The following is a 26,608-nucleotide window of genomic DNA, read 5'->3' as shown; positions in this document are numbered from 1 at the left end:
TTTATAGAAAACAGCTCACTCACATTTACATGCTTGTTTGTGACATTATCTCATTCACTGACCTACAAGATAGCTACATGTAAAAGCTGCGTACATACGCAACCAAACAATTTACAGACACTCGTATAGTATTTTCAGTGCATGTCATACTGCATTTTTTAAAGGAAATAAAGGAAGCGCCTAATCAAATGTGTTTTTACATCTATTTCCAAGATTTCACAGACTTTATTAGACAAAGGAGATGTGATACCTTTTATTGGACAAACTAATCAATAATTAATCACAAGCTTTCAAGACCTCAAAGGTCTCTTCTTCAGGTGAAAGTAGGAAAGACAGATCTCTTTTAGCTTTCTTTCTCTTTCCTATTTTCACCTGAAGAGACCTTTGAGGTCTTGAAAGCTTGTGATTAATTAGTGTTTAGTTAGTCCAATAACTATCATCTCTGGACTAATACAGCTACCATTTCATTTATCACAGACTTTATTCAAATTCACGATTTTCACTAATTCTGTGACAAAATCGTAGCCGTACCTATTATCTCTTATTTATTTATCACTGGCTGCATGTTGAAAGCAACAGAGAAATGTCAGTATATTCTAGTTTGGCTATAGAAAGCATTTGGGTATCATCTGTTTTTATACAAACAAAGCAAGTTAACAGTTTCAAGAAAGCTTGTAACTTTGCAATAACTAATTGCAATAATACCCACCTAAGTGGGCTCTGAGGTTACAACCTGGTTTTTGCCATCAATATTTGGTCTGTATATTTATTGTTTATATGGTAAATTCCTGCATAGGCATAGTACATAGTGTCATGTGTTTGATTGTAAATTACGGATGGTTGTCAGAAAACAGACGTCCTATATTTGGAGTAAAGTGTAAAAAGTGGTATTGCCACATTGCAAGAGGTTAATGGCCACACAGACGCCGTTTTCATAATACAATGCTTCGAGTCCTCCAATATAACTACTGCCTGTGTAACGTTCTAAAGTTTAAACAGTAAATCTGCTTTATCTTTGAACATATGGGAAAATAAGAATCAAAACCTCATGAATTAAATAAATTTAACCATTTTATTTGTGAAAAACTACAAGCAGAATTCATAAATAGACATTTCTATTTGTAGCAGGAGAAATGATAAAGTGGCCTCTAATAACAGTCGTGCACATGCCAGTTAACATTAATATATTAACATTTTATTTGCTAGACAAACAGCAGGACCTATTAAAAGTTCCCAAAAAACATTGAAAGACCTGGAAATTTAAATCAGCTCACAAAACCACCAATAACACTTTAGCATGTGGAAAAAATAAAATAAAACAGGCTGTTGACCCTACATAATTTACAGAGCAAAAACTTCCAAAGCATTGTACAAGACATCTTTTTAGGGCAAATAAAAAATATAGCTTGTATAATACATTAACATAAAAAAATAAAAACAAGATTATGTGCTGCCGGATTTAAAAGAAGCATTCTGTATTTGGGTCTCCAACAAACAAAGCTAAAAGAAATAATAAAATAAAATAATGTAACCATCTTTACACAGTAAATTAAGGTTACAAGTCATACACAAGAACAGAACTGCTTGCGCGTTAAAAACTGTAAAGCTCCATTTTCATACTCTAAATGTTGGCTTATGAACCATTTCAAGTTACATACAAGCAGTTTTTTTTTTTTTAATATATCCAGCAAATATTAAATTCAATAATTTAAGATACAATTGATACATTTTTACAAAAGTAGATAGAGTATGGGATTTGGTAAGGCATGTGAAACGCCATTTACTGTGGATTGTGAACTAGGCTGCTTTATTTCATGTATTGCAGTGTAAATTTAAGCAGTTGAGTCAGTGATTCCAACAAATGGCCCATCATTTTAAAATTAAAGTGAATGGAAAGTATTTATCTTCCTGTGTAAATCCTGTCATGAATACAGCTTATTGCCCATCACATCTGACCAAGCCTTGGCTTGTTCAACTGTTGTGATGACATAACATTATGGACAGACAGATACAAAATAAAAATCATGTTGAATAACTATTTTGAATCCGAGCATGGTTTTATAAAACTACATGACAATTTATGTAATTTAAAAGAGCAACTACAGGAAAGGCATTACTTTCAAACAGACATTTTGTTTGGTTAGAAATAAATGACAATTAACGAGGTTTGGAATTTAGAATAATTTGAACAATACGTTTATGCTATCTGTGCACAAATTCAGTACAAGTATTTTGTTAAAATGTGACTTGTCCCCCAAGTCTCCACGGTCGTATTCTGCCTGTTTGGCTGTAAAGTTCTTACAGTGTATGAAGGAGGCACTACTGAAAGGCTGCTACAGAAGGTTCTGCATGAATGAACCGAGACCCAACAGCCTACAAGTACCTGGTTATTGTACCACAAAAGATCAGCACCTTTGAAAGTAATATAGTTGTTTTAATGCTTTAGGAGTCTGTTTAATTTACATGAATGTTGACAACAAGAGTACATTTTTCACTTTAATTTTTTTTAATTGCTAGCTGTGCAAAATATACAGTTAGAGTGAGATTTAGTAGGCATTACATGTATTTTATCTTGAAGTTATAGTGAATATGTGTTGTTATCTTTATTAAGTGTTTACACTTATGTTACTAAATGAACTGGACAAGAACTGCATTTAGGTTTTTAATGGGTTTAATCCCATTTATATTTTAATTGGTTTTACATTCATTTGAAAACCTACTATTTTTGTTCTGTGTTTGTGCTAAACACTTAAATTCCTTTGGTCCGTCAATGAATAATTAAACGTTTAAGTTCATCATTTTAAAAGCAAACATACTTGTATTCTTGATACAAGATGAATAAAAATGCCCCAAAAAATAAAATAAAATCACGCCTTTTAAATGGCAGAGTAAACTTAATAATAGTAACTTAAAAGTAAATGTAGATGGGACCCATGCCTTTAAGGTATTTTAGACTAAGCTAATGCAATGCTATTTCTATTCTGATATTTTTTATCCATCTTCATTTCATTTCCAGCAGAGTTCTCAATTATGACCAAACTTAATAATCCATTCCCAAATCAGATAGTTGTCCAGTTGAAACAAAGTTGTTGTTTTGCACCACAGCAGCTTCTAAGAAATGTTAGAACATAAATGTGTGGAGTCACACAGTTTTACTCCAGAGACCTGAAAAGAAACTGGCCAACACGTGAACATGTAGATACATTTCAAAAGTTAAAAGCAGGTATCCCAATGGCTGCTCCACATACAAGGCTATTTAAAATTTCAAAACAAAATGAGATCCACACAAACTGCAAAAACTGTCGGTCTCCTCCATCATCCATTAGTTTTAAAACATGGACCCAACAGAACATTCCAAGATTGGAAAATTATGCCTCCAGCTTCTCCTTTGTGAATATACAATTCCAACACAGAGGAACAGAGAAACACACAGTGGGTGGCAAGTTACACAGGGAACATGGACCGAAAAATGCAACCATATCAGTGTGTTCTTCGTTTGATGGATCAAACATGAAATTTGCTTCAAGAGTAAATCCCCATTGTGTTAGTCCAAATTTCTTAAAGGATAATGTCGTGAAGACTTTGAATTTTTTTTTATTTATTTATTTTTTTTTATCCAAAAACTTCTGCATCTTCTGCAAAAGAATATTGTAATTTGAGCATTCACGGCCTGTTGATTTTTTTGCTCAATAATTCCACTTTAAATAAATGGTGTTACACAGAATTAGCGTCTGTTTTTTTTTTTTTTTTTGTAAACAGGACAGTCCCAGTCATGTAACTGTTCCAAGCTGGTTTTACTTCACAGTGTAGGAAGCACCAGTGTTTTAGATGTCAGATGTAAATAACTTTGTTTTAATCAAACAAACTGACTACAAATATAAAAAAAGCATCGTTGCTAGCAGAAAAACAACCTATAAAAAGGTTGTGTTGAAAGGGATGTAATCTGCAAAAGTAATAAATAAAGCCAATAATGAAAGAAAATAGTTAAAATGTACATGGGAAACTATGCACAGCAGATTTTATATAATTAAAAAAAAAAAAAAAAAAAAAAAAAAAAAAAGTAGGTTCAGCCGCAGATCCATTTACAAATGATTGTTAGGAAAATGATATAAAACAATGAAATACAGAAGTGTCAGGGTGCGAAATTCCTTTTTTGACCAGAAGCCCACGTAAATCTGTATTCGGCCTGAACATGTTGAGAATGGGTCCAAAGAAATATCCAAACAGGTGCATCCAGGAAAGGGTAATAGCAAGTATCCAAGAAGCAGGCAGGTGGAGGATCTGAATTTCATACCCTGATTATTTCTGACATTTCCATGTGCAATGCTCAGTAGGATTCATCGTGTCCTACAGACATGTGTCCTTTTGGCGTTGAAGAACGCGATGAGCCTTTGTCTGTACTTTCGGATCCAGAGCCACCCTGGTGCTGCCGTTCTGAGCCTGTGCTAGACGTCACTGTGGATGAAGATGTGGAAGAGGAACGTGTTTTTTCTTTAAAGTCTGTGATAATTACTGTGACGTTCCCCACTGTTACTGCAAGTTGCTGTGCAGTACTTCTGTCCACATTTTTCAGTTTGGGCCTGGCAACAAGAAAAGCATTTAAAATTGCGAAATTGTAATTTCCTTCTCCGTAGCTATTACATCAGACATTTACAGGCATAATAACATATCCTACAGTTATCCTTCTATGACTAATTTATTAAACATTTTGAACAGTGTGTGTGTTTGGGTTATGAGTTTTATTAAATATGTTTAAAAAAATTCAATGTGTCCTAATGTGCTCTTTGAGTCCATTAGCTTGATGCAACAAGGGCAAATGTACATTCCAAACTATTTTGACTAAAGTTATGACTCATTCAGTTCCCCTTCACTTTATAACATTTGAATTAACATTTGAACAAAGCCACCTACATTAAATGCTAGATCACTGTTGAACAGAAAAACCACAGTGCAAATGTAAATGACAAGTGGTTGAAAGATAAAATCTTACTCAACCACACATGCTCATCCAAATAAGGGCGATTTACTGCATCTGATGTCAAATATGATGCAAAATTGCTGTGAAATTAGATGGATGATACATGGAGATCCTAGATTAAGATCATTCTATTTTAAAATGCTGTAATTAGAAGAAGCAGTTCTCAGACATGTGTCCAATACCTTCATCAGTGTTATGTTTGCCTATTTGACTTTGTTTCTTATAGTTCTATCAAGATTTATAAAGAAATGTAAATGAATACCTTGAAATGTGGGAAATGTCTGTCTTTCTTGCAGCATTTCCAGATTGTATACTGTTGACGTCACTGGGTGGGCCTTGTAGGATGTCTGCCTTGGGTCTATGAAATACAAAAATAGTGTCATTCTGCTGTACAGTTCCATTATTAATGTACTTTCTGCAACATAAAAGGTAATCCTCAGTAGTTCATACCTTAAATTATGGAACTATTCATTTATTTTGGTAGTTTTAAAAAACAATTATAATATGACAGTATTTGATTGAAATTTACATAAAAGCATCCCTTGCCACAATTTATAGTATTGTTTTTTTAAATTGGTCTCTAAAACAGATACTAAATGAATTGCTTGTCATCTATTTGATATCAAACATTTGAAAGAGTTTCAGGTACATGATGTTTTTAGTACAGAGGTACTGACAATGTCGACCCAAGGGACTTTTTCGACCTGAAAAAAGAAAGAAACAAGGACCAGTGGTCACAAATGGAGATTAGGTAAAGGGGCATTCAGAACAGAAAATAGGAGGCACTATTACACAGAGAATTGAGAGGGTCTTGAACCAAGTCCCCTGTAATGTTGTTGAAGCTGACACTCTGGGATCCTTGAAGAAGCTGCTTGATGAGATTTTGGGATCAATAAGCTACTAACAACCAAACGAGCAAGATGGGCCGAATGGCCTCCTCTCGTTTGTAAACTTTCTTATGTTCTAATAACTGAAAACAAAGCATGACCATCGCCAATACATACTTTGTCTTTTTGCTGCTAGGCTTTTTGGTCACAGCTGGGCGTATTTCTTTTTCCTTGTCCGGCCTTTCCTTCTCAAGTCTTTCTTTGACAGGCCTTTCCTTCTCAAGTCTTTCTTTGTCAGGCCTTTCCCTCTCAAGTCTTTCTTTGTCAGGCCTTTCCCTCTCAAGTCTTTCTTTGTCAGGCCTTTCCCTCTCAAGTCTTTCTTTGTCAGGCCGTTCCCTCTCAAGTCTTTCTTTGTCAGGCTGTTCCCTCTCTGGCCGTTCCCTCTCAGGCCGTTCAACCTTTTCTTTTTTCTCTTTTTTGGGAGGTGGAGGTGTGGCGAATTGCTGTGCAACTTGTTGTGCCACCAGTTGAGAGTTTATTCTGGGTTTCCTGTTAAAAAAAAAAAAAAGAGATTTATCCTTCATATTAACTTCAGCCATTAGACAAAATATGAACAATATGAACTTGGATTCTTTGCTTCACATGCTCATAGTATCTACCCTTTTCCTAGTAAGATACATAACCAATTCTGTCATCAGATAATTGTACAGCACAAAGCTATACTGTAACCAAATGATATTTAGATTTCTAAACATGATCTACAAAAAATGCCCTATCAGTTTTAAAAAGAAAAGGACTTTACTTCAGTCTTCAGTTACAACCTACATTAACACTAGAACTGCCACGGCAGTCATTTTGACGGTTTGAGGTTTTTAAATTTAAATTAATCTGCGTGTCTGAAAGTTATGCGGTTAGAAGTTGCACTTGAAACCAGATGACAAGAACTGTAAATACAGCTACTGCTAGTAGATTTTGATGGCTTCTATCGGGTGACTAATTACAGTAGATCACACTTTATTGGTTTCAGGACCTTGAATACAATGACTTGGCCAAAGGATGGCTCAAGGATTGCCCTCAATCTGGAATATGCATTACTGTACATTTTAGTTGAGATTCTGAAGCTACTGTACTTGTAGCTTGAGAGTTGCATCACTCGTCAGCAAGACAGGTTTTTTTTTTTTTTTTTATAAATTTAGTCGTCGCCAATTATTTTTACCCCGGTTTTCACCCCAATTTAGCATGCCCAATTATTATCTGTATCCCCGGCTCACCGCTCGCAACCCCCCCGCCGACTCAGGAAACGGAGGCTGAAACACGCGTCCTCCGAAACGTGCTCCTTCCAAGCCGTCATTTTTCGCACTGCAGATCCACAGCAATGCTACCAGACCTATAGTGCCGGAGGACAACACAGATCTGGCGGCTCCGCTGCAGAGCCGCAGGCGCCCTATCGGCCACAGGGGTCGCTGATGCGCGGTGAGCCGTGGATTCCCCTACCGACCTAAGCCCTCCCTACCCGGGCAGCGCTCAGCCAATTGTGCGCCGCCCCCTAGGAACTCTCGGTCACGGTCAGCTGTGACATAGCCTGGATTCGAACCAGCGATCTCCAGGCTATAGGGCACATCCTGCGAGGAGCGCCTTTACTGGATGCGCCACTCTGGAGCCAACAGCAAGACAGTTTCAAACAGGAGCAACAATTTCTTAAATACTAAAATACTCTGATAAACAAGCCAAACAATCATTAAACATATCGCTCCATAGCCAAGGCAAATAAAATAAACTGGCCAGGACATAACCCAGTTAAGTCTGTATTGGTTAAGTTTGCAATTGTATTTAAAAAGTCAAAATACACATTTCAGATTCTTGTTGTACAGTAATATATTAAAGCAACATTAGGCCTATGTTTACTTTATAATGGAAACCAATACAATTACAAGTGGAATAGGGAGGTAGCGGTATTTATCAAGGTACTACTCACAGTAAGAGAGAACTCTCCTAGTTGCCCTGGGTCAGGTGTGCTTGAGAAGTACACTATGTCGGTGAAAAGGTATCAAACTCATATCAGAAGCTGTGTGGGTGGACAGTGTCAGTTTCTTTTGTAGCTCGCCAGTCATACGCAATAAACTTGAAATATTGTACTTTCAACTGTTTTTGACACAGAAAAACTACTTGATTAGGCCTGATACCTGTATAAACTGCACCCATGTGATTATGCAGTGATTTCAGAAAATGGTTGCTTAAACATCTACTATATGGTTGATACAATTTCCACATGCAATTAATGCCCAACAATAAATTACATTACAGAATTTCCCTTTTTCACTACTGTGACCCTGACGAATAGACACTTTTCACTTTCTATTTCTATTCACACACAAACTATGAATGGATAGCAGAAACAAATGGCTGAATAATAAACAGCACTCCACAATAATATCAGCACCTGCAGGACCAACAAGCTAAACTGAAATAACGCCCTGGTCACAGGAACTGGACCATATCCAAACAATTTTAATCTTGCTTCAACCTACTTGTAACACATGTTGCACATGAACAACATGTGCAACCCCCCCCTCCACTCCCCCGCTTCCAGAGCCCGCTCCTTCTCCACCCTCGCCCTGCAGTGGTGAAACGACCTTCCCACTGATATCAGGAGTGGTCAGTCCCTGACCACCTTCTGGTGCCTCAAGACACACCTGTTCAGACAGCATCTGTAAACCACACAACTCTCCACTATACTGGACTATGTGGCGCCCAATTCTTCCAGTACTTCCATCAGCTTGTACTTGCACTGAACTGCTCCATACCTTGCCGTATTGTACTACTGCTCTTAATTATAACTACTTCCTGTATCGTGTATTTGACTTCTCTTACAGGTATCTGTATTCACTTTTTTTTTGTATTTGCTCTTATTTGAAATCATTCTCATCCATTTATTGTACATACTACGTGCTCATACTGGACTTCTCATACAAGCAAATATTTTTAATATAAGTTGACTGATCTTAGTCGAACCCACTCTTGCATGTAATTATTTACTGTATTCTCTATTTTTTGCTCTTATTTGAATTTGCTCTTTTTGCTCTGATTTTATTGTACTTTACAACCGATCTTATCTGTAATGCGATATTCTGAAATGTGATATTTTGTAATGTGACACTTTGTACTGTGATATTTTGTAACAAACTCTAAGTTGCCCTAGATAAGGACGTCTGCTAATAAATAAATAATAAATTAATAATACAGAATACATATTTTAAACAAAAAAAACTTAGCTTTTAGGCAAATCTGGAATAGCCGAGATGATTTCAATTCTAAAACTATTGTACTGTAAATTACCAAATTACACACAGACAAGAATTAGACTTGAGCGGCTACGTTTAGTATTACTCTGAAATCTCAGGTGTTTCCAATATATTTCAGCATAGAAACACGAGGGAATAGATGTGTTTGGGTTTCTCTGAAAACCCTGCTCTGGAGCCGAGTGAGAATGTTTGTCACACTTGGCAGCTTTTAGACCTCCTGTCTTCGCAGTAGGGCAGCATTCAGTTGATGAGATAATTAGTGCGGAGTCCCAGTTGCTCCAATTCATAACAGCTGGGGGACGTGTAAAAAGGCAGCAGATAATCCAAGTTGTTTAAAGCAAATGTTGAAATCTCCCCTGGAAATACTGAGACACTCGTGTATAAGAAAAAAAAAAAAAAAAAACACAAAAAAACCCACATTGTTTAATTGAAAATGTTTTGTTTGTTTTGTTTACATGGCCACATGGTATTTTGAAATATAGTAATGCCATTGCGTCATTTGAATGGCTTATTTTAATAATGCTTCTATTGTTGGCGTTTTTGAATGCAATTCTACATCATTTTAATGGAATGATTTAAAGACTCGATTGTTTCAACAGTAGGTAAGCATCATGTCAATTATAAATGAAATGTGCTCAGTTTGAGGGTTCACAATATTAACATTTACCAAAAGAAACTCACAAAACAAATCATACATTTTAAATAAAACAGTATGGTGAAAAGCTGAGGCAATAGTAACAGTTTATACTATGCATGGTTATGTAACTTTTTTGCAGAGAATTTTAGTTAAGGCCATACAATGTATGCAAACCAGACACGGTAAAATAAAACTATACACCCTAAAAAATACACACTGAAGGTGCAGTCATTGGGAATAAGCTCAGATCTCTCACCACCTGCGGCATTCTTGAGTGCTAAAAAAGGAGAAGGCACTGTTTCTGTATACAGAGATAATGGAGGAGCAATCCAGCTCAACAACACATGCATAGCCATCTCTTGCAGGGTGGACTAAGCAAACGGATAAATAGATGTGGTTTCAGTAGTGCACAACAGTAGATCTTCAGCTACAACTGCCCAGTCCCTGACCACATTCCGGCGCCTCCTTAAGACTCACCTCTTCAAACAGCACCTGTAGAACTCCTCTGTTGTATCCTGGGACACTATCACCCTTCATTTAAATATGCTTTATTTTGCTCTTATCTGCCCCCTATTTTACTACATTTAATCCTGTACTTCAGAATATTGTAATCTGCCAAGTGTTTAACCTGTAGTATTTTGTACTTAATCATATCCTGATGTAACTATCACTATTTAATCATATCCTGATGTAACTTTCACTATTATCTGCTGTATTATTGAATTGTGGTTTGTCACACTTGGAAAAAAAAATTATTGTATTCCTTGCTCTTATTGTATGACTTGTATTGTAACACTTGAATGTATTTGTATTTGCTTGCGATTGTAAGTCGCCCTGGATAAGGGCGTCTGCTAAGAAATAAATAATAATAATAATAATAATAATAATAATAATAATACAACTGTCAAGTCAGGTTACTGAAACACCATTTCAGTTTATTGCAGTAAATATACTACCACATGACAGATACTCAATCAGAAACTCCTATAGAAAACACTTCATACACAACGTAAAGTTAATTAAGAGTTAAGCTTTTCAATCTAATTAAGAGCTGAGAAAGGCATCTAGAGCAGTGTTTTGTCATACTGCCAATGCACGCTTCCTGCAATTAATGGGAAACATCTGGCACTGGCTGGCAATGATACTGTACAGTAATGGCAAACTGGATTTCAGGAGAGTATTTAAAGTACAACATATTGTACACACTGGACTTAACACTGCTGCTTGATACTCAAGGTAATCACGTACGTCACTGTAAATCAATTAATACCTGATAAACTAATTCAAATATAGTACAAGTGTATAGTAGTGTAATCTGTTTCTGCAAAATCATTTGTAAATACCTTTTCATTAAAGCAACACCTGCAATAAAAACACTGTTTAACCTGTGATAGGCCTACAGTATACTTTACCATTACCCATATAACTTATAACCAGGGATCCTAGGAATCTGTTTGCTGCGGAATAACAACGCAGAAAAACACAGATTTTCTGTGCTGTTGAGAATTTGTAGTTTTACACTTGGGGCGGGGCAAAAAACATGCAAGGCTGTTGTTGTTATAACCAAATCAATATATTCAACTCAAACAATTTTGCTTTAAATTTAATAAGCATACATGTTCAATAAAACTGCTTCTGGTGTACAGGTGGTCAAGGTTGAACGAGGTGCACTGTCAGATTCATGTTGAAGCGTAGCTGCAGTTTACTTTAGTACCCAGTGCGTTGTTACTACTGAACAAGCCATTTAAAGATGCTGAAAGCGATTTAAAAAAATCACCCCTAAAGATCAGGTTAATTAGTTTGGCAATAGCCATCCCAGTGACAACGACTAACTCGGAGATCAACTAATATGAATACTATTTTTGTATTATTACTATACAGGCATATTTGTAATGTTTAAAGTAAAATGGTATTTTTTTTTATTATTGATTGATGGCACTGGTGAGCTTGTAACTTCCTCAGAATTCCTTAGAATGTTATTGGGGTACTCAGTTTTAGCCTTTTACATTAATTGCAGAACACCACAGATTTTTTTTTTCATAATCTGCAGAATGAGTTTTCTTTTATTCGTTCTTTTAACGCCTCATGTCCTTACATTTTAGTGGTTAAACTCTCCTTGACAAGGAATCTGTATTGTATTTGGCAGAAATCGTTCCCTCTTCGACTGAGGTTTATCAAAAGATCTCCGACAACGGAAACTACTTATCTTTAGCCTTGACACAAAAGACAAGTTAAATTGGCGCAACTCACAATCCAAATGCTTTAATTTGACATGATGCAACACAGTCTGGGTTAGATTGCTTTCTCTTTACAAATATTACAGTGCAATAAGGGTATTAATATGCACTCGCACAATACAGCAGGTTGCTGTATACTAGTGTAATGCTTCCTCATTGCTGCATGTAGACATGTTGTATTGTATGATTGCAAAATGTCTTCAGAGAATTTATCAAAAAACAATTCTGTGCATGTAAACAGCGGATATTACTTTTTATGCATGAGCTTAGTTTGATGTGTACAGTAGATATCAAGCTGATCCTTGCCTAGGGTATCCAGTTAAACCACAATGCCAGTATATCATTCCAAGCACCCGCACTTAAAGTCAGTTTGTAGTCAAAAAGTTTCACATGGGTGCCAAACCAGCCTCTCATTACCCAATTCACTGAATAGCCACAATCCAAAGCTAACTCCTTCAGTCTCCACTGACCAGAGCGTACACAGAAGACTGATGTGCAGATTATTGCAATTTCTAATGCTTTCTTTCTCCTGGCTAAATGTTGTGCACTTGGCTGTGTGCCTGACCCACAACACGTGTGGAATTATCAGCCAAAACGCAATGTGTCATCTGGAGTGTTTCACGCTCAAGTAAGCTAAAACGATTCCTGCTTAGCAACACAGCTTCAACCCTCTGAAGTTGAAGCTACTGTATAGTAAAGCTGTGCATATTGTCCATCTGATAGAGGACCTTAAGTTTACTTAAGATTACTATAAAACTATATTGAGACTATTCAGATGGTGATTTGGATATTTTAATTTACTGAAGTGAATTAAACAGTTATTAGAATGTGATCAAGAGGATTCATCAACATGAGAAGGCTACGGTACCTGTGCAAGATTTGTAACAGTTCTCTACTTTTAAATTCAAAATCCCATACGCCTAAAAAAATAGTTCCCCTTTGGGCAGGGTGGTAGAAAACTTGAATATTTAGCCCATCCATTTAATTCTCTTTAAAAGTGCAGTATGCGATTAAATGGCACTTCCATTAAAAACCTTAGTTTTCTATATTGAAATAGGAGATACCCAAGGTGGCAGACAAAGTTAGTGGTCCAAATGTTATTTATGCATCTACTGTGTCTAGGCTTGCTTCTGTTTTTGTTATAGCAAGATGCATTCTTGATCACCAAAAGACAACGTCACTTACTTATAACTGGGTTGGCTGAGCTTGGATAATCAACGGCTCATGCATTTTGCTATCTTTGTGCGTTTGAGTGTTTGTCATTTACCCATTTAGGCTACCTGGCTGCATATCTAGGCTAAATAACATCTCCTCAATTTATGCATCTGACCAGATAGGCTATATTTAATAGTTATTTTCAGTTTGTACTGCGGTACAGTACATAAATCATTTTAGTGCTATACTGAGTGTATAGTATTTGTTGCAAAACTAAGAACACAAAAAAACATTGATCCTTAATCATTCTGGGACATTGTTCCATAATCATCCAATCATGTTTACATTTATGAAATCGATCTTTTTGCAAATGAAAAGCCACTTTACTGTACAAAATTAGCCAGCCTTAACATTCTTGAATGATTTAACTGTTGAAATACAATAGAGCTGATACAAAATAAGATCATTCCATAATGAACTTCATATGATGCCTAATCAGAGGGCATATCAGTTTTTTGTTGACTCAGATTATAGTAGATAGTGCTAAATGCTGCACACAGGTTAAGACAGAACAAGCATTTACTCAGTGGGATTCAGACCATAATTATTGTAATTGAAGTAGGTTTATGTAGAAAATAAGTGCAAATGTAAGCCTTTAATTGCGTATCCCATCATGGAAGTTTTCCTCAAGCACCCCCACCCCCCTCACAGCTTGCCACAATTAATTTGGTGTAATTTATGCTGCGCCTGTGAAGCATTCAAACAATGCGATTGGATTCCAAATGGGATATTCAAACATGGTCAAGGCTGAATGTCAAGGAGAAAACCCAGAATTTAAGTGAGGAACCTTACTCTTGTTTATGGAATGGTGCTGAAAACCAAAAGAAACAACACACACTTGTTTTTACAGTATACAGCCAAAATAAAGCTTCAATGCAGCAAAAAAAAGCTAAATGCTGCATCATGACCTTTTCTAATAAGCCTAATGTTAAATGTTTAACGGTCTCAATAGAAATTGCATAGTTCTCTTTAAAAGAGAAAATGTTCCTACAACTCTACAAGCTTCATGAAAAATACTCCAACGATGACTTAGTTTTCAAATACCCCCCCCCCCCCCCCCCCCGTGATACAATTAGGGAATGAATTCGGCTTTACACCTCAAATCAATAACTTCGAACACATTCACATACGAAATCAAAACATGAATGAAAAGGCAACCAAGTTTACAATGGCTAAGGCACACTGCAGTGATAGAGCAAATATGCATAATTCCGGGTAATAAAGTTTTTCCGATCAACAGCGTAAGATCAAACACTTCACCCAAGAGCAGACCAGGAAACTCCCAATTAAGTGGACTGCTTTTTCAAGTATGGTATATTGTAGAGGACCAGCAATTACTCACTGCCAGATACACTCAATGTACAGTGCTACAGTAGGGCAGAGAAGAATCTTCAGTAGGCTTCTGTGACTGCTGAATATATATCAGCTAAACAGTCTAAACAAGCCATTAATAATAATTTCAAATGTATGTTAAGTATTTAAACGTACCTCCTAATTAGCTTCTTAATAAAAAGCGTGTGCTATAACAAAATAATGCATCTTTACTGAACTAAATTATAGTAGACTACAGTACTGTATGTACTACAGTATATTCAAATGACAATCAAATATTACAAAAAACATATCGCCAAAATCTCTTGATTTTTATAGTGTCAGGGCAGCCCTACAGTCTGTGGTACTCTGAACTCAGAATGACCTTTTTCAAATATGTTTAACACAAAGGGCCAGACAGTGTTATCACTAAAGTTAAAAACCTTGTAAACTTTTAGAAGTGCAGTTTCTCTCATTTCCATCATACTCACGCAGGCAAGAAATGAATTCATGTCAGTTCTGATTCTGGGGCTATTGAGTCCCTCAGCACACACTGTTCTAAATTCTCTTACGCAATTAGACGCACCCATCTTTATCCCAAGAAGAATTAGAGAACAATCACTACTGACCATTGGAATGAGGTTAGTACCTCAGTACCTAGATAATACTTTCTAAAGCTTTCTTCTGTTGCTTCCTCTAGTTTCAAAGTAACAATTAGTATGTTAGGAGAGAAGCCAAAGCCTAAACTCCTCCAGATGGGTTCAATTTTAACCTGGTGGGAAAAAAGGCTATCGAAAAACAGCTTCTTTAGCTGCACTTAGCAGTTTGTCTTAAGCACAATCAAAAGAATTAACTTAACCTTTTAACCAAACAGAGGGCAGACATGCTGGAACAAAAAGGGCTTGACCCCACAAAGGTCAAATTCTCAGACACAGCTTTTGGATATCTTCTAAATCCCAGTGTAACAATACATGGTGGCGGAGACTTCTAGGTTTACAGTACATGCTCCTTGGGCCTAGACATACCACTCATGACTTAAACGAAAAACAAAAAATGTATGTATTGAATGAAGATTACATTTTTTTTTAATCCAGTGCTAAATAGTCTCGAATCTGTCAATATGTACAGTATAACTTAGCTTTTAGAGTAGTTAAATTATGCTGCCACCAAAACAAAAGATAAGAGGGAAACCTAGTGTATGAGGAACTACTATGCATTTTGGTGCTTTTAAACCATTGAAAATGGCACTGTGGCTTTGCTTAAATGCAATTTACTCAAAACATTATTTGCATGTTTGTTCATGACTTCCCGTGATCTGAATGTATGTTTACATTGGCATACTGAGCAAAACACGAAGTACACCCCTTGTTACAGGTTATAACAAACCAGCTTGCAAATAGTTAATTGGACAATAACTACTGTATAATGGATTTGGGTTGGGGTCATTCTGCAATACACAGAAGTTGTAGTGGTTTCATTTTCAACTCCAACCTCTCATGTCAGTGTTTAAACTACCAGACAATAACTACAGATAATCAGAAAACAAAAAATCTGAGTGGTAAAGGGTCTCTCAATTTCAGACCATTTAACTGACTTATTGGAAACCTTTATCCAAGCATTCTAATGTAGCCTGTATTTTATTTGTAAAACTATGGTTACAAAATTCAAATATTGACAACAATGTGTTTCATGTTAATGTGTCAATGTATTTCCTGAACACTCAATGAAATCCATGCTAAATAGTTAAAAGCTGATGCCTGGTGTAAAAATACATCTGGTTTAAGCAGATGCTATGCAAATGTTAAAACAAAGGAGTACTATATATATGTATATATTATATATATATATATATATATATATATATATATATATATATATATATATATATATATATATATATATATATACACACACACACACACAGTAGTCTCCAGCTAAGACAACACCCCTCGGGAAGCAGAATTGTTCTACAAGACAGAGTTAGCCACCAGACACAACATGAATCAATAAATTGGCTAGATCATCATATTCTAATTTAATTGAAACAGTTCCCTCAGCACTTTAGGGTCCAAATTGTGTTTCTTAAGCATAGGCTTTTCCAATAGCTACCTAAAGTCCTCAATAACTATAGGCCAATCTCCAACCTACCATTCTTAGATAGGGTTCTAGAGAGAGCTGTTGCAATTCAATTACAAGAATTTCTAACTCTTAACGGAATATTCAAGAAGTTTCAGTGTGTTTTTCGTGCTGCACACAGCACCGAGATGGCCCTTGTCAGAGTTGTGAACGATCTGCTGATAAGCTCTGACTCGGGCTTTCCATCAGTTTTAATTCTTCTAGATCCAAGTGCTTACTTTGATAATGTAGACCATTCCATCCTACTGAATCGTCTTGAAAGCAGTCAAACTGTCTGGCCTTGTCCTATCCTGGTTCAAATCTTATCTTTGATCGGTTTCAGTTTGTGGATGTAATATCGGTATTAAATCAGAAATTGTCTGTGGTGTTCCACAGGGCTCCATTCTAGGTCCTTTGTTGTTTTCATTATATATGCTACTGTTGGGTGACATTATCCGCAGACACGGAGTGAACTTCCATTGCTACGCTGATAATACCCAGCTATATCTGTCCCTAAATCCATGAATTTCTTCTGCCTGGGTGTTATTAGCTACTTGCCTTACAGACATTAAGCACTGGATGTCACAGGACTTTCTAATGTTGAATTCAGATAAAACCAAGGTTATGCTAGTGTGCTCACAGAACCAACTAAAAGGAAATGTGGGATTACATGAGCTCGACCCTTGCAGTCTCTCATCAAAACTTAAACTAGAAATAAAGAGTTTGGGGGTCAACTTTGATCCTAATCTATCATTTGAGACTCATATTAGAGAAGTTACTGAAGTATTTTTTTACCATCTGAGAAATGTAGCCAAACTTAGACCAATTATTTCCATACCTGATGCGGAGAGACTAATGCATGCCTTTGTTTCATCTAGAATTGATTATTGTAATGCACTTTTTTCTGGTGTCCCAAAAGGTGTGGTATCCCGCTTGCAGCTTGTTTAAAATACCGCTGCTAGAATTCTGGCTAGGAACCAGGAAAAGTTAACATATTACCCCTGTTCTGGCCTCTTTACACTGGCTCCCTGTGCAGTATATAATTGATTTTAAGATTTTGCTGTTAACTTACAAGACCCTGAATGGATTAGCACCTAGTTATTTGCAGGAGTTACTGACCCCTGCACTATAAAATTAGCTGGTGGGAGTTTCGGTCTATCACAATGGCAGAGGCAAAAATAATGGGTGTTACTTAGGGTTAACTTAATGTTAATAAACTGTAAAACTAAAGTAACACAGTGCAGCAGCAATATACAAGACATGCACATTATTTAACAGAAGCGCGAAGCAACTCACCAGAATGGGAAACACCAAATTGCTCGGCTACTTGGGTCTGATTCAGGTTTTTTTTCAAGAGCTCAAACAATTTCCAACTTTGTGTAGCAAAAGAAACAGCGGTGCATTTTGCAGGCTGTTTACATGCCATTTTGTAGCGATGAGGTGCACTTGTGGAAATCATAATACAAATTAATTCTATGATATGATGGCGGTTCTGGAAAGATTTAATAAACCAATGTCCCTCAAGACACTCTCGCGATGACAAGTTGCTTTTTTTACAAAACAGTACTATATCCATTGTGAACAAATAGCTATCGGTGCCAAGAAGGTGTTCTTTTAAACAAAGTTCCTGTTCCTTTATCCGGAGCATTTACAATAGAAAAAATCTGTTACACCACAAGGGTGTTCCCTTAGGCAAAGCTTTCTCTTAAGAGATGTTCCTATACGCGGAGACTACTCTCTGTGTGTGTAATTTATATATATATATATATATATATATATATATATATATATATATATATATATATATATATATATATATATATATATATATATATATGTACACACTTCACATTGCAATGATGTTTTAATTTCTAATGTAATATTACTTAGTTGATTACATCTCATTTACACACTGTGCACAAAGTATTAACTGCCAAATTAGCCACAAGCTTCTTAACTGTAATACAGTGGTTTTCTATAGACTGTAAAACAGTACTTTTACTTTCTCTATGCCATCGCACTGTGTTTTTGTACTGTACAACAAGCAATGGTTTGAAACACAGTACATATATTTAAAAAATCCATGAAAATTTATCATAACCATTGAAGAGTCAGAATTTAACAGCAGACAAGCAGCCTCCGGTTACTACAACAACATAACATGCTAAATTTAGCATGGTGCCTGACTAGCTTTTACTTTGTTCTACCTCTTAAATTCTTAATATATCATTTATCATCTATACTATTGACAAGATTGTATGTCACCATATGTAAAAAGCACCATAAGTCAGGATGTCACATCAGTCTCATTTAATATAGGCATGTTTATTTGGTGGGTCTTTTTCTGTTATAATTTAATGTAGAATGTATTATATTGGGCTATTTTTCCTTTAATTTTCCATCAAGGTAAAAAACTGCTCAAGGATAAATTATGATTTTTTTGCATCACTGCATTGGAAGGTTTCACTTTTTAAATGTATTGAAGTGATCCTTGTTGCAAAATATCCACGTCACAGAACCACAGTAAAAGCACTACTTCACAGACCTCATCCTGTATTAGTATTTCACAGCAATACCTCCCCCTTCTTAGAGTAATGATGTGCTCCATCCTCCTATCCCCAGGAGACCACTGGCTGACTGAGTCCATCACAGCGCTGCCGTCCATCAAAACACAGCCTTTCTTTTCACAATCCCAGCAAGAGAAAACAGCTCTTGTGTGCACTCTCACACATGCAGGGAAAAATATCATTACATAAAATGAGCAGCAAAAGTGTACATCCTCTCTCCGGTTACAATTTAGAGAGTCCCGCTGGCTAGAGCATGCATACTCATCTAGACAGCATTTTAATTTATTCTTAATGGTTTTGAGGATAAACCCATTTCCTTTTTCTGCAAACAATCAAATGCCTCCACTCATCTGCAATCAGTATTTATACAAGCCTGATAGCATTCATTTGGAACTTTTAATATGCTGTAATACTTTAAACAAAATAGTATAGTAGCATATATGCTTTGTGCAGAGCAACCTTATGCTGTCCCTATAAACCCAAGACAATTTAAACCTGAGAAAGTGTTCTGTTGATATAAATATAGTAGCATGTAGGTTATGTAGAAGCCAGACAGTTCTTTGAATGCAAGATTCATTTGAAACAAAAGATAGGTATGTAGCTAGACCACCACTTCTGGGTGTATAAAATTAGTTCAGGAACAAAACAGATGAAACAGGATTTTAAGCTCCTAGTCAGGAACCTCCACCTCCACCTCCAGCTCTAGCTCCGAGTGTATTCAAGTCCCAGGTCTTGCCCATACCTGTAGACAGGTAACGTCCATTTAAAACAGATCAAAATCATTATGTATTTGTCACTAAGGATTGCAGGACCACAGACTTTTCAGGTTTAGGAGTCTGGAGTTTTTACGCATCTCAATAAAATTAAGTCACGGCTTAACGTAGGGCTATTGATTTTCCACGATTGTGGAATCACGGACGGAATCACGGAATTAGGCATTGGGAAAGGAATTAGGCATTTTGGGAATGGAATTCTACTTTGCAGTCTTTTACCCGTTATTCTCCTATAAAAAATAATGGATTGCTTTGAAAACTACACTGCCCAGAAGCCCAGCGATGACGCTTGTATAAAACGTTTGTGCATGTTTATTTGGATCATTGGATAATGAGAAAACAGGTGGTTTTGTGGGCGCTATGCTGATGGACTGTGTCTCTGCTGTGGTGCTGCCTGTGTGCTGTGTGAGTCGAGTTGATTAAAAAACCAACTAGCTGTTTTGTGAGAGTTCTGTTCTGTGGAATAATTTTGGAGTTGTATATACAGAGAAGTGAAAAGTACCTGAAACAAACAATCGTCAACTCCTCCCCCCCCCCAAAACAAGGAGAAATACGTATCCAGAGGGCTCAGTAGTTAGAAGCTCAAAAGTAGAAGCGCTGATTTCTTCTTAAGTTATACTACTGATATGTCACATACATTTTAAAATGTACTATTCATATGGTAAAATGTGGAAGTCTTGTTCAATATATGAACATGAAGTTATGTAATATTTATTATTGCTTAAAAATGTGCAGAGTAAAATACTCTGGCCCGCCTACTCCTAACTTTTTTCCAGTCTGGCCCCCTTAAATTAAAAAAAAAAAACAAAAAAAAAAACTAGTTGAAGAGCTCTGCTCTAACTAAAGCAACTCTATCTGTCCAGGGTAAAGAGAAACACATGCAAGCAGTTTTACAGCAAGTACAGCATAAACCAGTCTGCTTTGTTGCAGATGAGACTACAGATAGGATAGATAAGTGTCCTGAACATTGTATTTAATTTGTAATTATGAAAATTGTATATTTTTGTAATTATGTCCCTTTTTTGTCTAGTCTGTATATTGTAATGCCAGCAATAAGCTGTTTTTTTCAAAACACCTTTATTTGCTTTATTTGACTGTACATTGTTACTAGTGGACTGCTTTAAGAAAGATTTTTCATGAAAATTATACATACAGTCTCAGGGACTTAAAAATGAATTCAATAGATTTTTAATGTAAAAATGTTATTTATGTTCAAATCACGTTGTTAATTCTTAATAAACTGGTAAAAACGGAAAACGGAATTTGCCATTCCCAAGAAAAATGAGGAGCCCTACACTAAATAAATGCACCCTATACCGATATAAAATTTACATGTTGATTTTACATTATGTCAGCTGACAAAGTAACTTCTTCACTCCCCTTCTATGCTCCAGCGCATGGAGACTGAGCTGCCGATGGCAAAGCAAGCTGCTGCTGAAAACCATGGACCACTATACGAAACTGACTGGCGTGGTCAGCATCAAGTACAGTCAGGAAGAAAAGGGCTTACATGCATATCATCCTGTGTTGGTTGCCTATACTAAATGCCTCCCACCGCTGTTGTAAATTGTCTGTAAGTTATAATTAAGTTTTTGGGGCTTGTGAATTTTAATGTTCATGCCACAGAGATTCTCCCTCACAATACACTAAAATTACATAGAGATATACTAGATACTTTAAGTACATTAAGATTCAGAAATAAAGGCAATTTGTATATTACTGTAAATTATATGACCTTTGCTTCCAGGTATGAATCAACTAAAATATTATGAAGTGAAACTTCAGTGCAAATCTGAAAGTTAATCTGTATAATCATACCTCATGTTTATACTTACTGGAGTGAGGTAACTGGAAGCAAGTCATTAAACTGCTAAAGAGCCCACTCATGCCAATTCTCCATCTGCTAATGCCAGAATTACTGTAAACAAACTTATTTTTTTTTAAATTTATCAGCTGTTTTGCTTCAGTCATTTATAAAAATAAAAAAAATAGAAAATCTCATAGATTCTCCAAGGCGATAAGACTTTCTGAAGTGTTTCCCCTCCCCACACATGTGCGTCAACCAACAGTCATAACACAACCACACATGAAACACTTCATACATGGGATTTATTAAATTAGGTTATAAATTACTCAGAGTACCTCCCACATAGAATGATGTGCACCAATTCCCCTAATGTCGTTCATAAACGTATCACAAAATGGCCAATTGTTTATCGATATTCCGCTATACTATTCCATTATCTTAGCAAGGTGGAAATGTGTAAAAGAAACCACAATATCTGAACAATAGTTTGGTAAGAATATTAAACAGCAAGACATTTTAAAATGATTGAATCTACAGTGATATTACAAATTCCTTACAACAGGTTCCCAAGTTAGTGTTATTTATTTGAACAGTATTTGGGATTTTTTTTTTTTTTTTTTAGCTTAAATTCTTTAACAGGTACAGCAGAATATTGCCTATTCAAATTCAACTGGCCAAGTTTTATACCCCATTTGACAAATCAATACATAATATGCCACGTAGATATAATGTACAGTTGACTTGTATACAATTCAAAAGTTATTTATAAAAAATAAATATAAAAGCATTAATATTAAGTTAATGTATCAGTGAAGAATTTATGAATGTGGGACTCCCTCTACAGTATGAATCAGAACCTTGTATTAGCACTCATTGAACATACACCTGTCTTATGGAAAAATAAACGCTGCATTACACTAAATCTTGTTTTGTTATAAAAGAGGGTCTAATCTTACACATGACTTACCCAAACAATTAGTAATGAAATACATCATTCTTGTAATTTATGTTAATTAAAAAACAATCATATAACATTACTTTCCCATTCATAAAAAGGGTACTGTGATGTTTGCTATGACCAGTAATTACTGTCCAAGGCCTTTTCATAAGAAAAACAAATAGCTTTAATATGCCTATACCATGTAGAAGTCATTGATCAATGTTATTAAAAGCTGAACCTTATTTGACTGGTACCCACCCTGCAGATAGCCAGGAGGAACAGCTTCAAATGTCTGCAATTCAGTTGTTCCTCCTGATCATTGTGCTAGCTGAATTTTTTGCTTGTTTCGTTGTTTTTTTGTTAACATTATACAAATGGCATATATTTCACATTTGTTTTTAATCTTAATATTCATTCTTCACCTATTGCCAAATGTCACACCCACTTAAGATACTTGTCTCAAAAAAGTACTGTATTTATCAGTCTAAAAACTAAACCTTGCCACAACAGAAATGTAATTTAGGATTGCTGCATTATTCAGCCATTCTAAATTACAGGATTAAAAAAAAAAAAAAAAAAAAAAAACACATTCAGCTCTGGGATTTAAGATGAGATTTTAAATTATACAGTAAATGTAGATAGGATGGGCAAAACACCTTTTAAATAAATAAATAAATAAATAAATAAATAAATAAATAAAGACCTGTCAATATTGAACATTGCATAAAACAAACCAGTAACTAAGTACACATTCAAATTGCATTACCTAAAGTATTAACCACAGTAACAAAATCTAATGTACAATAATATCCTGGTACTGTAGAGGTGCCTGCAATCTCATAAATCAACAAGTCAAAGATCATAGCAGACTTGATTACGTTGTATAAATAGAATTTAATTAATACAAACGTTTATAGCTTACAACGCATTTCTTTTAGTATACTGTAAAAAAAACAAAAACACACACACACACACACCACAACAAAAAACATACCTAGTGGATGTGCCTTTCCTGACATCACAGATGCTGCATTTGAAGGCTTCAGCGCTGTTCCTAAAGGTGCAGACACTACAATCCCAAAAGCCGTCGTCTGCCGCAGGTTTGGCTTGTCTTTTTGGCCTTGGGAATTTAACAAAATACCGGGTAAATAAAAAGCATTCCTGGACATGAAACCCAGTAACACTTGAGTCTTATCAACATATTAAATTAATAAACTCCCCATGTTAAAACAATAATAATAATAAACTACACATATCTCATCCAGGTTTTCCCTTTGTCAGTTTACAATAAAAAACGTAAATCGAACCCCAAAACGACCTTCGGCGACAGTGTTTTAATTAACCTCTAGTATAACCCCATTTCAGTTAAATAATACCAGGCGTATCCCTTGCAAATTTCCCTTTGTCTGAAAGTGACTAGAGAGTAGAGAGAATGAGAGACCAGCCGCCATAGCTGCACTATACGAGATTAGCACTGGCACAAAAAAACAGAAAGGGAGAGACAATCCTTGAGAAAACGTCCGAAAATCGACACATTACCGGCATGAAATTAACTCAAAACCCGCATAAAACGACAAATGAACGTCTGAGCTAAAAGGTTTAGTACCTTGTTGGGCTTTTCTTGTCGCCCATGATCAGGAATTTGTCTTCCAAAAGAAGAAAAGGGTTCGTAATTAAGTGTGCAGAGTATCCAGTTAGTGCTGCTGCTGAAGCTGCCTGCCAGTCTCACATTCACTGACCGACTCGAGCAGGGCAAGGCTCCTGCGCACCGCGTGACTATCAACCGACCAATCACCGACCGCCTGGGTTTAAAAGTCTGGTTAGTATATGAGAAAAGGTAACCTGGATTTGCGAAAGGTGTGGGGTCAATTGCACCACGAAAAATGGGGGGGTGGGGGGGAACAGGTTATGATGAGCAACATAACTGATTCGCAACCTCAGTGCTGCCGTGAAAAATAAAACAGCTACTGAGCACTGGTAGTAACTGGGTATCAGTTGGCTACATTTGGTTGGATAGGCAGTACAACGTCTGGTTCCTCTCAATGTTATACTGTATGCATATTTTCAGAGACGTCCCCCTGTTCTATTTTCACCTTTTCTGACAGTAAAATAACTCAAAATACAGTTTATTGATATACAGTAACATTGTATCCAAGATATACTAAAGTTGTTTTATCTTCTTAATAGTGTATACATATTTCTGCTTAATATTATTTCCTTATGAATGCTAACCTTCATATATTTTATTACTTATAAAGAAATTCGTAAATACACATACCAAGTTTATCCGCCTGCCCACTTTAGTTTTCATTTAAGAAATATTTTTTTATCAAGCATGCTAGAGAAATGATGTTGCAGTGTTTTTAGTAAGATTAGATGCCTGTATCTAATAATAATAATAATAATAATAATAATAATAATAATAATAATAATAATAATAATACAAAAAGTTACAAGATCAACAGATGCACAAGAAGGTTTGGTAAATCGATTTTGAATAAAGTCTCAAATTTGATCATCTGTGTTTTCAGAGGTCCACCCAACAGTATCACATGCCTCTCACATATGTAAATATATAACCTATATAAATGCATGGGTTGTCATTTAATATAGCTGTGTTCTGCAAACTGGAGCATGCGTTTTCAAACATCCCTTCTGAATAGTGTGTTTGCTTTTTGGTGACAGTGTTGATACTTAATGTAGTCCTCCTATATTATGCTGGAATAGAAGTGCATTCATATTAAGGTTAGTAATTGTTTTTAATATGCAATAACACCGTATCAAAATCCATAACCAAAAGGTTAAGAGACAGACTAAACAGATCTGGGTGGGGTTTTCCACTTTGGCATTACAGTAGAAAGTAGAAACAACAATTTGATAGCATTTTTGTTAGCTAAACCTATTTAGTTTTCTTTTTCTCCCCCAAAGGTCACACCTTAATATTTTTTGACCTCATGTGTGTTTTGTACCTGTTTAAATAAATAACTATTAGCATAAGTAGCATTATCATTGTCCCCCCCTCCCAACTAATGTTCTTTATTATTATTTGTTTATTTAGCAGACGCCTTTATCCAAGACGACTTACAGAGACTAGGGTGTGTGAACTACATCTCACCCGAAAGACGGAGCACAAGGAGTTTAATTGACTTGCTCAGGGTCACACAATGAGTCAGTGGCTGAGGTGGGATTTGAACAGGGGACCTCCTGGTTACAAGCCCTTTTCTTTAACCACTGGACCACAGTGGGTGGGATGTACCATACTTCAGAAATGTGCAGGAATTTCAAATGCAGCAGTAAAGAAGTTGAAGTTGCTGCTTTATCTTGGTATGAAATCACTTCTAGTGCTGCACTCTCAAAAAACATTGCAAAGGACCAAAATATCCCCAAGACAAAAAAAAGGTGGACCAGTGATAATGATGCGAATGCAAGCACTATTTGTATAATGTTAAGGGAGAATGTATAAAGAAAGATCAAGCACTGTAATATAAATGAAGAGGTGTTAAGATTGTAGTAACACATAAGAAACTGTGTTATGTAGCAGATATTTAGCATAGAGACATGAGCAGTATAATGCTATACCCTGAAGTGAATATGAATCTATTTATCCCTCTTGCTGCTGACATTAAAAACTATAACTTCTGTGGTGTTGCTGTAAAATGTTATTAGCCTTCCTTAAACAGCATTTATAAAATATCTGTTTTTGTTCCTGAGCTACAGAGCTTAAAGATGTCATTCAAGTCCTCTTACATCACTGCTGCAGGTAGTAAGAGTAGCACCCTTATTTGGCTCATTGAGCATACATATTAGGAATACAAATAGAGTGAACTGTATATTTAATTGAGATTATTTGGGGTAAATACAATGGTGCAGTCAAACAGAATACAGAATACAATAACACA

The 26,608-nt window shown here is 35.9% G+C and overlaps 1 protein-coding gene across 1 annotated transcript; it reads right to left on the bottom strand.

Annotated features, from left to right (window-relative positions):
* Positions 1-1,053: 1,053 nt before the first annotated feature.
* Positions 1,054-24,505, bottom strand: LOC117413768 (RING1 and YY1-binding protein B-like). The gene is made up of 5 exons (XM_034906161.2): positions 24,316-24,505; positions 23,704-23,829; positions 5,983-6,354; positions 5,241-5,336; positions 1,054-4,580 (listed from the first exon to the last, which is right to left on the bottom strand). Exons 1-5 carry the CDS (start codon positions 24,339-24,341, stop codon positions 4,328-4,330), a joined length of 873 nt encoding a protein of 290 aa, XP_034762052.1. The 5' UTR covers positions 24,342-24,505; the 3' UTR covers positions 1,054-4,327.
* Between the last annotated feature and the right edge of the window lie 2,103 nt (positions 24,506-26,608).

Source organism: Acipenser ruthenus, chromosome 25 (assembly GCF_902713425.1).
Source record: "Acipenser ruthenus chromosome 25, fAciRut3.2 maternal haplotype, whole genome shotgun sequence".
Taxonomy (NCBI): Eukaryota; Metazoa; Chordata; class Actinopteri; order Acipenseriformes; family Acipenseridae; genus Acipenser; species Acipenser ruthenus.
This window is presented reverse-complemented; position numbering and strand designations above follow the sequence as displayed.

What these genes read in the sequence shown, in the direction of transcription:
- LOC117413768 (XM_034906161.2), bottom strand. Translation starts at nt 24,341, where the DNA reads ATGGGCGACAAGAAAAGCCCAACAAG. An exon ending in GACAAGAAAAGCCCAACAAG is followed by an intron (nt 23,830 to 24,315) that starts GTACTAAACCTT and finishes TAAATTCCCAAG; the next exon opens with GCCAAAAAGACAAGCCAAAC. An exon ending in CCTAGCAGCAAAAAGACAAA is followed by an intron (nt 5,337 to 5,982) that starts GTATGTATTGGC and finishes TGTATTTCATAG; the next exon opens with ACCCAAGGCAGACATCCTAC.